General features: G+C 45.6%; 1 protein-coding gene across 1 annotated transcript in view; it reads right to left on the bottom strand.

The window, feature by feature from the left end:
- The window catches only part of UGCG (UDP-glucose ceramide glucosyltransferase), a 151,749-nt gene that overhangs the window by 114,264 nt on the left and 22,646 nt on the right, over positions 1–14,839 (bottom strand). The window contains exon 2 of the mRNA XM_063914694.1: positions 5,980–6,121. Within this exon, the coding sequence (XP_063770764.1) occupies positions 5,980–6,121 (142 nt within the window). The remainder of the gene's footprint in view (positions 1–5,979; positions 6,122–14,839) is intronic.

Below are 14,839 nucleotides of genomic sequence, written 5' to 3'. Positions count from 1 at the left end.
ATACTCCGATGTCGCCCAGGCGTCAGTAGCCACCGGCACCACAATAGGTTGGTTCAAGTGAAACCACTTTTGGCAGAAACTGCTGCCGAGTTCTCAACTCTGCTCTATCTTCATGGAAGATTAAACAGGGCTCTTGTGAGACCAAACCGCCAACTCAGACACCTGCCTTGCGGATGCCAAGGTCAACTGCATGACCACTTTCCAAGTGAGGAATTACAACTTAACCATACTGAAAAGTTCAACCAAAGAAATTGCAGGAACTGCAACACCACGTAAAGGTCCCATGGTGTCGCAGAGGCACAAAGGGAGGATGGATGTGTTAGACACCTTTTACGAAAGTATTAAACTCTGGAAAAGAGGCCAATTGTTTCTTTGAAGAAAACAGATAAGGCTGAAATCTGAACCTTAAATCGAGCCCAACCAAAGATCGCCTCCACACGAACTTGTAAGAAAAGAAGGGAGAAAACGATCCAACTGGAATTCTCCCGTAGGAACCTTCTTGGATTCACACCAAGACACAAAATTTTTCCCAAATATGGTGGTAATGTTTTTACGTTACTTGTTTTCTGACTGAAGAAGAGGAGGGAAGACCTCACTGGAAATACCCTTCCCGGCTGGGATCCGACGTTCAATCTCCAAGTCGTCAATGGAAACCGCGGTAAGTCTTGGAACACACACAGCCCCTGCCATAACACATCCTCTCGCAGAGGAAGAGGTCAGGGATCTCCTATGAGTAAATTGCTGAAGATCTGGATACCAGCCCTCCTTGACCAGTCTGGAACAATGAGGATCATCTGAACTCTTGTTCCTCTTATAATCTTTAACATTTTTGGAAAAGGTGGAAGTGGAGGGAACACATAGACCGACCGAAACACCCACAGTGTCACCAGGATGTCCACCGCTATCGCTTGAGGGGATCCCCGACCTGTAACAAAATTTCTGAAGTTTCTTGTCGAGGCGAGACGCCATCTTGTCTATTTGCGGAATTCTCCAAAGACTTATCCCTTCTGTGAAAAACCGCTGGATTAAGACTCAACCCTCCTGAACGGAGAACGTGTCCGCCGAGGAAGTCTGCTTCCCAGTTGTCCACTCTTGGAACGAACATTGTTGATAGAGCACGTAAATGTTTTCGTCGCCCAGCGGAAAATCTTTCTGGCCTCTGACATTTCTACTCCGGTTTTTGTCTGTAGAAAACAGTTATAACGGCCCTTAACTCTAGACCGTTAATGGGGCGACAAGTATCCCAACATGACACTTGTCCTCAGTGAGAATTGCGCCGCTACCACAGGAGCAAGATACTGGTCTTGAAACCATGATTATCCCAGGTGGGAACCGGATCACTTGTCCAACAGGTCCCGCTAAACACTCAGGCCTGGAACCTGCCCACTAAATGGCCTCGTAGGCCCCAACCATCTTTTTCAGCCGCTGACTGTATCAACGGATTGCCACGGTTGCAGGTCTGCCAGACTCTGAATTCTCAGAGCTTCCCCCCCCCCTTTTTTTTTTTTGGAAGCAAATAAACTCTTCTCAGTACTGCCTCTAATAATATTGCCCAAGCCGATCACTGTGTCGTTGGGACCAACAGGGATTCTGGCAAGTCCTGTTGTTGAAGAACTGTCAAGGAGAAAACAACGTTTCGCACCATTTGGCTTCTTGATCTCTCCATAATTCGGAGAGCGATCCAGTACAGAATAAAATAGGACTCATTACTATCGAAGGAAACCCATCATACCGCCATTTTTTATTTTATGACCGGAACAGCAAGACAATGACCTGATCCAGACACAACTCTTTTGCGTCACATACTACCTCCCTGTCATGGAGGAGGACCGGTAAGGTTGATTTGACAAAATCAGTGAGGGGGAACGTCTGGAACTCCTGTATGACCACCTAGGGACTCTATCCTTAACTCACTGGTCCATGTCCTTTCCAGGACTGACTGAAGAGTTTTAGACGAGGTCCCACCTGTGTGGGCCCCTGCAAGATAGACCCAACGTCCCACGGTGGACGTGGCAGAAAATGGATGATTTCTGCTCCTGTGAACCTGAAAAGGCAGCTGACCTCTTACCTTTTTTACCTTCCTTTACCTGCAAGAAAGGGGAATCCTTATCTATTCGGTCGAAATGACTGCATCCTACAACAATGCGTCACCAACCGTTGTGAGGGAACCTAGGGCAAGAAGGTAAACTTACTCGTGGCACCTGCCAAGAGCATATTAACAAGGCCATCACCAACCAGGCTTCCCTTCATGGGGAAGAGACTCCACTTCTTTTCGGATTCAGCATTTGCATCTCTTTGGTGAATCCGCAACGCCCTCCTAGCCGAGACCACCATGGAAGTGGCCCACGCACCCAAGAGTCCCATCCCTTGTAGTCGCACGGTAGTATGTTGCAATGTTCTAGACATGACCCAACTCAAGGAGTAACACATCTTTCCTCAGGGTAATTATATCGGATGACCAAGTAACCAACCATTTCTGATTACCATCACTTCCCCCTGCGCATGCAATGCAAGTATAATCAAAGCATATAATTAAAATATCACTTAGCTTCCTGTAAACGATCCTTTTTGACAGGGCCCCGTGCAGAACAGGGGTTGACTCTCACTTTATTCTACCCCTGGCGGGAAAAAGAATAAACACTCGGACTCATCATGATGATTTGAAACCATCTTGTCACGGCTGACCTAGAGTTATTTAACAGAGCGACAAGCACATGAGAAGGAAAAGTTTACTTCAGCATTCATTACAAAAAAATTTGTATAAATATTACACATTTAAATACACATACATATCTCATATCTATATATACATATCTCATATCTATATATACATCTCATATCTATATCTATGCGGTCGAATTCCCGAAATTGTCGAATTTCGGGAATTTTTCGCCAACAAAAAAAATTCGACAATGGAATTCAGTACTTTCCGACAAAAAAACGGACTTTCAAAATTCGACTTTTTGAAATTCGACTTTTGACAAATTCGACTTTTTTGCAATGATACACATGCTGCAATTCGACCAAAGTCTATTCCATGGAAGTTTGGAAATTCGACAACAGTGCTTTTAGACAGTAAATTTGTCATTTTCAATCCGCAACACTTTGGAGGGTGAAACTAATAAAAAAAAAATTAAAACATGTTTTTTTTGTGTTTTTTTTTTCTTGGTAATATCATATCTATTTAGATTAGAAGGTTGGTCTTTTTTGGAGGCACAAGTATTATTTATATATTTTTAAAAATAATATTTTTTTTTTTTTTTTGGATGGAATGGTAAAATCCCTGAAAAAAATGGCGTGGGGTCCCCCCTCCAAAGCATAACCAGCCTCGGGCTCTTCGAGCTGGTCCTGGTTCTAAAAATGCGGGGGAAAAATTGACAGGGTTCCCCCGTATTTTTAAAACCAGCACCGGGCTCTGCGCCTGATGCTGGTGCAAAAAATACAGGGGACAAAAAGAGTAGGGGTCCCCCGTATTTTATACACCAGCATCGGGCTCCACTAGCTGGACAGATAATGCCACAGCCGGGGGTCACTTTTATACAGCGCCCTGCGGCCGTGGCATTAAATATCCAACTAGTCACCCCTGGCCGGGGTACCCTGGGGGAGTGGGGACCCCTTCAATCAAGGGGTCCCCCCCCCCCAGCCACCCAAGGGCCAGGGGTGAAGCCCGAGGCTGTCCCCCCCCATCCAAGGGCTGCGGATGGGAGGCTGATAGCCTTGAGAAAAATGACAATTATATTGTTTTTCCCAGTAGTACTACAAGTCCCAGCAAGCCTCCCCCGCAAGCTGGTGCTTGGAGAACCACAAGTACCAGCATGCGGGAGAAAAACGGGCCCGCTGGTACCTGTAGTACTACTGGAAAAAAAATACCCAAATAAAAACAGGACACACACACCGTGACTTGTACAACTTTATTACATACTGCCGACACACATACTTACCTATGTTGACACGAAGCAGTCGGTCCTCTTCTCCAAGTAGAATCCACAGATACCTGAAAATAAAAGATAATTATACTCACCTTCCAGCGTCCAGAGATACATCCACGTCCAGAAAATAATCCAGGTACTTGGCAAAAAAACAAAACGCAAATACCCGTGCCAGCAGAGACACTGAAGTCTTTTGCCATCTTGAAGTCTTCTTGCCCTCTTTTACTCACCCGGCTTCTTTCTTCTGGCACTGTGAGGGGGGACGACGGCGCGGCTCCGGGAACGAGCAGCTAGGCTATACCAAGTGATCAGACCCTCTGGAGCTAATGGTGTCCAGTAGCCTAAGAAGCAGAGCCTTTAAACTCACAGAAGTAGGTCTGCTTCTCTCCCCTCAGTCCCACGAAGCAGGGAGTCTGTTGCCAGCAGTGCTCCATGAAAATAATAAACCTAACAAAGTATTTTCAGAGAAACTCAGTAGAGCTCCCCTGTTATGTGTCCAGTCTCTCTTGGCACAGAATCTAACTGGAGTCTAGAGGAGGGGCATAGAGGGAGGAGCCAATTCACACCCAAAGTCTTAAAGTGCCCATGTCTCCTGCGGATCCCGTCCATACCCCATGGTCCTTTTGGAGTCCCCAGCATCCTCTAGGACGTATGAGAAATATATAATACACATATATATATATATATATAAATAAGAGAGAGAGAGAGAGAGAGAGAGAGAGAGAGAGAGAGAGAGAGAGAGAGAGAGAGAGAGAGAGAGAGAGAGAGAGAGGAGATCTTTAACCTCAACTAAACAGTGGGAGATGTATGAAGCAGATAAAAAAAAAGTGGAGAAGTTGCCATTACAACCAACCAATCAGCTGCTACTTCTTTTATAGAGTGCACTTGATAAATGGTACCTCAGTGCTGCTTTGTTGCCATGGGCAATTTCTCCACTCTTAACTGCTTCATACATAGCTCCCAGTTTACAGTATTAGGAGTACAATTCAGAAAGAGATATCAAGAGAGGATGTTTCATTCATTGTGGAGATACCACACCTTACAAGTTCCTTTCAAATTCCTGCAAAAGATGTGTTATTATTTAGTAGTTTCAATGCACAAATAAACCACATCACTGTGCAATTTACAATATGCCAGTCATCAAGAGAGACTGTACACATCATTCTAGTTATTTATATCCGAATTCATGTAAATTTGACTGGGGAGATCATTAGTCACAATATCTTTATGCATATAAAAAAAGTCTGATACTAATCAAATGCACCATAAAATTATTTTACTTTCATGTGCACTCTCATTAGTAATGCTGGGCATAAACATGTAGATACTGACAATGCCTGTCAGACCAACATGCATTTTATTTGGTATTCTGACACCCTGCAGTTATCAGGGTGTAGTAGGGTATGCCAGCGGCCGGGCTCCCGGCGACCAGCATACCAACGCCAGAATCCCGACCGCCGGCACACTGACAGCTGGGCGAGCGCAAATGAGCCCCTTGCGGGCTCGCTGCGCTCGCCAAGCTACGGGCACAGCTGCGCCACGCCATCTATTCTCCCTCCATGGGGGTCATGGACTCCCAAGAGGGAGAAAAGATGTCGGTATGCCGGCGGTCGGGATTCCGCCACTGGTATGCTAGTCGTCTGGAGCCCGGCCGCCCGCAAACAGAAGACCACATACAGATATCCCATCATCCCTAGGGAGGAAACATTTCCCCGTGCCTTTCCATGCGAAGGAACAAGGGAATGTCCACCGGTTGGGTGCAGCAGTGCATACACTGCTCGATGTCACAGATTTTCATCTTAGAAAATACTGCATCAGATGGACATGCTGGACAAACCGATATGCCGGACTGATCAATAATCTCTGATCGGACACCCGCATACACTGGACAAATATCTAGGCGATCCGTCAGATAATTGTAGTGTGTATGACCAGTTTAAGGCACTGAAGCTCAGCAAACAAGAAAAACAAAAAAACACACAGCACATGGCAGTTCTCCCATCCTCTATCTACCACTCTGAGAAGTTGAGCAAATGAAGTGTGTACATACTTTTGGATAATCCAATTCAAAGAAACTTTCTAAATTGTTGATGAGATTAGGGTCAACCCCCTTCAGTGGTTTAAGCAGAGAAACTCCAGGAAGCTTGCTGTATGGCTGCTTGTCAGATGCCTTCTTGTTAAGGTGTAGCCGTCTGCAACAAAAAATAAATGCAAAAGAATTAAGACAAATAATGTGCAGTCTTCTTTATCTCTGCAGCAAGGAGCACAGAAAGCAATGCAAAGAAGGCAGTAAGATAGAAGGAACAAAGCTGTCTAACAATGGCGAATGACGATACTGAAAATGAACTGTCTGGAAAGAATACATACGATTGACCGGCGGACGGGATGCCGCTGTCTGGATACCCGCCAGAATGACGGCAGTGGGGTGAGTGCTTAAAGTCCCCATGCCGGCTTGATGGCTTGCCACATGATCTATTCTCACTCTATTGGCGTCGAGGATACCCACGAGTGAAAATAGCCCTGTAGAGCCAGAATTCCGGCTGTCTGTATCCTAAACGCCAGGATCCTGACAGCTGCCATGTTAATCCACAAAACTTTTGCTTACTGGGACATTATTACAAAAATGGCTCAGACTTGTTGTGTACTTCTACTTGTTTCTTTGTGCAGTTTGGTGACATTTTTAATATTTGTAGCTACAGTATGCGAGTAGTTCTAACTAAACCATAGACAGTGATGTCAGGTGGGAGTGCAAAAGGGGTGGGATATACAAGCAATATTGAGACTTGTGAATACAATAAAAAAAGGTCTAATAATTGATAATTCCTCTTTAAATAACTGGAGTGGAAGAGAGCCGACAGTTCTTTAATGCACTGATGATCATGCACAATAAGGTACAGTATATTTGTAAGCTTTGAATGTCCCATCCAAACAAAAGAAACATTTTTTGAAGTCAGACATAAAATGTCCACAAAACTCTGGTTTAAACTCCAGCAACATTCTTGGTCAATCACAGGATAACAAATGCCCTGCGCTGCTAACGTAATTAACACAAGGGAATGTTCACCACATTTTGAGCACATCCCAAGGACTAATGCAGGTAATCAGTAAATATGGTAAGCCTACATCATTGAGATTTCCAGTGTATACGCACAATACTTTATTAAGATTCATGACACCATTATGCTGCTTTCACATCGCAATCCCTGCTTTTGAAACGGTTCTTTAAACGGGTCTGTGCAGTTAAACCCCCTTCACATCGCATGTTGTAACCAGTATATTACTGTTTCATTACCGTTTTGGTACCTTTCACACTGAACCCGTTTCACCTATAGAAAACAGTGGTTGTCATTATAAATGGACTTTTCTGGCCGACACATTAATTAATAATTATTAATACTTTGGCTAGTCGTACGATGGAACCCAGCAGCTTCAAGCATCTTTTCCATGTTTTTGTAGATTACTGCATCCTTCACTGTCCCAGTGATTTGTCTACATATTTCTGCATCCTCTCTGATCCTAAGCAGCTCCCTCACCTCCTCATCACTCCAATTTGCCATTGTATAATATATTTTGAGTAATAAAACGCTTCTAAACTCACTCATGTGTCTCATGTGTTTTTCCACCAATTTCCTGCTTCTGCCTGGTAACATCACACATGGAGACAGCCTATCACCTTCTGTGGCTTGGAAATACCGTTACTGAGCCTTTCACATTGCACAATGAAACGGGTCTGAACAATGTAGGACCCTGCTTTTTAACTGTTTCAAAATACCGGTATTTTGAAAACGGTAAATTCAAGGTGGCCCTTTCACACCGCAGCTAGAACCGTTTTGGAAGGCTTAAAAAAAAAATTTTTTTTTAAATTGGCAATTTACCGGGTTAAAGCTGCGGTGCGAAAGGGGGTATTATTTTTATTGTTTTGTTCAGGTAATAAAAGTATATTGGTAGAAAAGACTGTAGAACATAAAGCATGGGCATAGCTACCTACACATTTCTCCTATACAGGGCCACGGGAGACTTTTTTTTTTTTTCTCTCTCCAAAAAAAGCTTAAACTACTGTATAAAATACAAAGTGCAATTACGGATTTGCAGTGTTCTTCCCTTATTCCATTAATGATTTTCAACAATTAAAAAGTTCTAATGAGAAAGCAAAGCTGTTTAAAACGTCCAGGTAGTATGCCTAAGTGGAAATCATGCAGCAAGCCAATTGGAGCCCCGCTGGCAGGCACAAAACGAACGTGGATTAGGTGTTCTGCTCCCCAGTTATTACACAATCTAACAACCTGGTGCATTTCCAAGCATCAGCTCCACAAGGTTTGTTGAATGGGAACACAATAAAATTGTACAATTGACTTGTGCTAAATATGTAGCACCTTTTAGTATTGTATTCACTCCCTGATCCATAAAAAAAAAAAAAAAAAAACTTGTAAAAAGCATTATTGTCAGGTCTCCATGCATTTATAAACATAAGTGAAACCAGATGCCATATGCAAAGGTGTTAAACATTTGATGATTAATTACCCTCTATACCTATATTCAGCAGGCCTTCCCATTGACTGTAAGAAACTCAACTTGTGTTGACTAAATGCAGAAAGCAACAGTAAAACACAGACATGCATGTACATTGTCAGACACATTTACATGCACTGTAATAGCATGAAATAATACAGGTTGAGTATCCCATATCCAAATATTCCAAAACACGGAATATTCCGAAATACAGAATTTTTTGAGCGAGACTGAGATAGTGAAACCTTTGTTTTCTGATGGCTCAATGTACAAACTTTGTTTAATAAACAAATTTATTAAAAATATTGTATTATAAGACCTTCAGGCTGTGTGTATAAGGTGTATATGAAACATAATAAGATTTTACTCACCGGTAAATCTATTTCTCGTAGTCCGTAGTGGATGCTGGGAACTCTGTAAGGACCATGGGGAATAGACGGGCTCCGCAGGAGACTGGGCACTCTAAAAGAAAGATTAGGTACCATCTGGTGTGCACTGGCTCCTCCCTCTATGCCCCTCCTCCAGACCTCAGTTAAGGAAACTGTGCCCGGAAGAGCTGACACAACAAGGAAAGGATTTGGAATCCAGGGTAAGACTCATACCAGCCACACCAATCACACCGTATAACTCGTGATACAATACCCAGTTAACAGTATGAAATATAACTGAGCCTCTCAACAGATGGCTCAACAATAACCCTTAGTTAGGCAATAACTACATAGAAGTATTGCAAACAATCCGCACTTGGGATGGGCGCCCAGCATCCACTACGGACTACGAGAAATAGATTTACCGGTGAGTAAAATCTTATTTTCTCTGACGTCCTAGTGGATGCTGGGAACTCCGTAAGGACCATGGGGATTATACCAAAGCTCCCAAACGGGCGGGAGAGTGCGGATGACTCTGCAGCACCGAATGAGAGAACTCATGGTCCTCCTCAGCCAGGGTATCAAATTTGTAGAATTTAGCAAACGTGTTTGCCCCTGACCAAGTTGCAGTTTGGCAAAGTTGTAAAGCCGAGACCCCTCGGGCAGCCGCCCAAGATGAGCCCACTTTCCTCGTGGAATGGGCTTTTACTGATTTAGGATGCGGCAATCCAGCCGCAGAATGCTCCAGCTGAATTGTGCTACAAATTCAGCGAGCAATAGTCTGCTTAGAAGCAGGAGCACCTATTTTGTTGGGTGCCTACAGGATAAAAAGCGAGTCAGTTTTCCTGACTCCAGCCGTCCTGGAAATATAAATTTTTAAGGCCCTGACTACGTCCAGTAACTTGGAATCTTCCAAGTCCCTAGTAGCCGCAGGCACTACAATAGGTTGGTTCAAGTGAAAAGCTGATACCACCTTAGGGAGAAACTGGGGACGAGTCCTCAATTCTGCCCTATCCATATGGAAAATCAGATAAGGGCTTTTACATGACAAAGCCGCCCATTCTGACACACGCCTGGCCGAAGCCAAGGCCAATAACATGACCACTTTCCACGTGAGATATTTCAAATCCACAGTTTTAAGTGGCTCAAACCAATGTGATTTTAGGAAACTCAACACCACGTTGAGATCCCAAGGTGCCACAGGAGGCACAAAAGGGGGCTGAATATGTAGCACTCCCTTTACAAATGTCTGAACTCCAGGCAGTGAAGCCAGTTCTTTCTGGAAGAAAATCGACAGAGCCGATATCTGGACCTTAATGGAACCCAAGTTTAGGCCCATAGTCACTCCTGACTGTAGGAAGTGCAGAAAACGACCCAGCTGAAATTCCTCTGCTGGGGCCTTCCTGGCCTCACACCACGCAACATATTTTCACCAAATACGGTGATAATGGTTTGCGGTTACTTCTTTCCTGGCTTTTATCAGCGTAGGAATGACTTCCTCCGGAAGGCCCTTTTCCTTTAGGATCCGGAATTCAACCGCCATGCCGTCAAACGCAGCCGCAGTAAGTCTTGGAACAGACAGGGCCCCTGCTGTAGCAGATCCTGTCTGAGCGGTAGAGGCCATGGGTCCTCTGATATCATTTCTTGAAGTTCTGGGTACCAGGCTCTTCTTGGCCCATCCGGAACCACGAGTATCGTTCTTACTCCTCGTTTTCTTATTATTCTCAGTACCTTTGGTATGAGAGGCAGAGGAGGGAATACATAAACCGACTGGTACACCAACGGTGTCACTAGAGCGTCCACAGCTATTGCCTGAGGGTCCCTTGACCTGGCGCAATATCTAGTTTTTTGTTTAGGCGGGACGCCATCATGTCCACTTGTGGCCTTTCCCAACGGTTTACCAACAGTTGGAAGACTTCTGGATGAAGTCCCCACTCTCCCGGGTGTAGGTCGTGTCTGCTGAGGAAGTCTGCTTCCCAGTTGTCCACTCCCGGAATGAACACTGCTGACAGTGCTAAGACGTGATTTTCCGCCCATCGGAGAATCCTTGTGGCTTCTGCCATCGCCATCCTGCTTCTTGTGCCGCCCTGTCGGTTTACATGGGCGACTGCCGTGATGTTGTCTGATTGGATCAGTACCGGCTGGTTTTGAAGCAGAGGCCTTGCCAGACTTAGGGCATTGTAAATGGCCCTCAGTTCCAGAATATCTATGTGTAAAGACGACTCCTGACTTGACCAAAGTCCTTGGAAATTTCTTCCCTGTGTGACTGCCCCCCAGCCTCGAAAGCTGGCATCCGTGGTTACCAGGACCCAGTCCTGTATGCCGAATCTGCGGCACTCTTGAAGATGAGCACTCTGCAGCCACCACAGTAGAGATACCCTGGTCCTTGGAGACAGGGTTATCAGCCGATGCATCTGAAGATGCGATCCCGACCACTTGTCCAAGAGGTCCCACTGAAAGGTTCTTGCATGTAACCTGCCGAATGGAATTTTGCTTCGTAAGAAGCTACCATTTTTCCCAGGACTCGTGTGCAGTGATGCACCGATACCTGTTTTGGTTTCAGGAGGTCTCTGACTAGAGATGACAGCTCCTTGGCTTTCTCCTGCGGAAGAAACACTTTTTTCTGTTCTGTGTCCAGAACCATCCCCAGGAACAGTAGGTGTGTGGTAGGAACCAGCTGTGACTTTGGAATGTATAGAATCCATCCGTGCTGTTGTAGCACTTCCCGAGATAGTGCTACTCCGACCACAACTGCTCCTTGGACCTCGCCTTTATAAGGAGATCGTCCAAGTACGGGATAATTAAAACTCCCTTTTTTCGAAGGAGTATCATAATTTCTGCCATTACCTTGGTAAAGACCCTCGGTGCCGTGGACAGTCCAAACGGCAGTGTTTGGAATTGGTAATGGCAATCCTGTACCACAAATCTGAGGTACTCCTGGTGAGGATGGTAAATGGGGACATGTAGGTAAGCATCCTTGATGTCCAGGGATACCATGTAATCCCCCTCCTCCAGGCTTGCAATAACCGCCCTGAGCGATTCCATCTTGAACTTGAATTTTTTTATGTATGTGTTCAAGGATTTCAAATTTAAAATGGGTCTCACCGAACCGTCCGGTTTCGGTACCACAAACAGTGTGGATTAGTAACCCCGTCCTTGTTGAAGTAGGGGCACCTTGACTATCACCTGCTGGGAATACAGCTTGTGAATTGCCTCTAGCACAGCCTCCCTGCCTGAGGGAGTTGTCGGCAAGGCAGATTTGAGGAAACGGCGGGGGGGAGACGCCTCGAATTCCAGCTTGTACCCCTGAGATACTACTTGAAGGATCCAGGGATCCACCTGTGAGCGAGCCCACTGATCGCTGAAATTTTTGAGGCTGCCCCCCACCGTACCTGGCTACGCCTGTGGAGCCCCCGCGTCATGCGGTGGACTCAGAGGAAGCGGGGGAAGAATTTTGATTCTGGGAACTGGCTGACTGGTGCAGCTTTTTCCCTCTTCCCTCGTCTCTGTGCAGAAAGGAAGCGCCTTTGACCCGCTTGCTTTTCTGAAGCCGAAAGGACTGTACCTGATAATACAGTGCTTTATTAGGCTGTGAGGAAACCGGAGGTAAAAAATTTTCTTCCCAGCTGTTGCTGTGGATACGAGGTCCCAGAGACCATCCCCAAACAATTCCTCACCCTTATAAGGCTCTATGTGCCTTTTAAAGTCAGCATCACCTGTCCAGTGTCGGGTCTCTAATACCCTCCTGACAGAATGGACATTGCATTAATTCTGGATGCCAGCCGGCAAAATATCCCTCTGTGCATCCCTCATATATAAGACGACGTCTTTAATATGCTCTTATGTTCGCAAAATAGTATCCCTGTTTGACAGGGTCACAGACCACGCTGCAGCAGCACTATCTGCAGGTCTCAGTCTAGTACCTGAGTGTGTAAATACAGACTTCAGGATAGCCTCCTGCTTTTTATCAGCAGGTACCTTCAAAGTGGCCGTATCCTAAGACGGCAGTGCCACCTTTTTTGACAAACGTGTGAGCGCCTTATCCACCCTAGGGGATATCTCCCAGCGTAACTTATCCTCTGGCGGGAAAGGGTATGCCATCAGTAACTTTTTAGAAATTACCAGTTTCTTATCGGGGGAACCCACGCTTTTTCACACACTTAATTCACTCATTTGATGGGGGAACAAAACACTGCCTGCTTTTTCTCCCCAAACATAAAACCCTTTTTTAGTGGTACTTGGGTTAATGTCAGAAATGTGTAACACATTTTTTATTGCCGGGATCATGTAACGGATGTTCCTAGTGGATTGTGTATATGTCTCAACCTCGTCGACACTGGAGTCAGACTCCGTGTCGACATCTGTGTCTGCCATCTGAGGGAGCGGGCGTTTTGGAGCCCCTGATGGCCTTTGAGACGCCTGGGCAGGCGCGGGCTGAGAAGCCGGCTGTCCCACAGCTGTTACGTCATCCAGCCTTTTATGTAAGGAGTTGACACTGTCGGTTTATACCTTCCACCTATCCATCCACTCTGGTGTCGGCCCCACAGGGGGCGACATCACATTTATCGGCATCTGCTCTGCCACCACATAAGCCTCCTCATCAAACGTGTCGACACAGCCGTACCGACACACCTTACACACACAGGGAATGCTCTGACTGAGGACAGGACCCCACACAGCCCTTTGGGGAGACAGAGAGAGAGTATGCCAGCACACACCAGAGCGCTATATAATTTAGGGATTAACACTATATTGAGTGAATTTTTCCCAATAGCTGCTTGTATATACAATATTGCGCCTAAATTTAGTGCCCCCCCTCTCTTTTTAACCCTTTGAGCCTGCAAACTACAGGGGAGAGCCTGGGGAGCTGTCTTCCAGCTGCACTGTGAAGAGAAAATGGCGCCAGTGTGCTGAGGGAGATAGCTCCGCCCCTTTTTTGCTGACTTTTCTCCCGCTTTTTTATGGATTCTGGCATGGGTATTTATCACATATATAGCCTCTGGGGCTATATATTGTGATATATTTGCCAGCCAAGGTGTTTTTATTGCTGCTCAGGGCGCCCCCCCCCAGCGCCCTGCACCCTCAGTGACCGGAGTGTGAAGTGTGTATGAGGAGCAATGGCGCACAGCTGCAGTGCTGTGCGCTACCTTGGTGAAGGCTGATGTCTTCTGCCGCCGATTTTCCGGACCTCTTCTTGCTTCTGGCTCTGTAAGGGGGACGGCAGCGCAGCTTCGGGAACGAACACCAAGGCCAGTTCCATGCGGTCGATCCCTCTGGAGCTAATGGTGTCCAGTAGCCTAAGAAGCCCAAGCTAGCTGCAAGCAGGTAGGTCCGCTTCTTCTCCCCTTAGTCCCTCGATGCAGTGAGCCTGTTGCCAGCAGGTCTCACTGTAAAATAAAAAACCTAAAATAAACTTTCTTTCTAGGAGCTCAGGAGAGCCCCTAGTGTGCATCCAGCTCGGCCGGGCACAGAAATCTAACTGAGGTCTGGAGGAGGGTCATAGTGGGAGGAGCCAGTGCACACCAGATGGTACCTACTCTTTCTTTTAGAGTGCCCAGTCTCCTGCGGAGCCCGTCTATTCCCCATGGTCCTTACAGAGTTCCCAGCATCCACTAGGACGTCAGAGAAAAATGAATTATATGAATGTACACACACTTTGTTTAATGCAAAAAGTTATTAAAAATATTGGCTAAAATGACCTTCAGGCTGTGTGTATAAGGTGCATATGAAACAAATGTATTCTGTGCCTAGATTTGGGTCCCATCACCATGATCTCATATTATGGTATGCAATTATTCCAAAATACGGAAAAATCTGATATCCAAAGTGCTTGGGACCAGAAGTATTTTGGATAAGGGATACTCAACCTGTACTAGCAAACACAAGAAATTAGGTATAGAAGGCTGTAAGGAGGAGAAGCTGAATTTGATTACAGGGGGTTACATTATCCCACTAGATCAACTGTATTTTGATAGAAGCAGAGTATCTGGGAGAGTGCCCTCTGGAATACTACTCTTCAAACTGTGCAACAAG

The sequence above is a fragment of the Pseudophryne corroboree genome, chromosome 1, assembly GCF_028390025.1.
Source record: "Pseudophryne corroboree isolate aPseCor3 chromosome 1, aPseCor3.hap2, whole genome shotgun sequence".
NCBI classification, from domain to species: domain Eukaryota; kingdom Metazoa; phylum Chordata; class Amphibia; order Anura; family Myobatrachidae; genus Pseudophryne; species Pseudophryne corroboree.
This window is presented reverse-complemented; position numbering and strand designations above follow the sequence as displayed.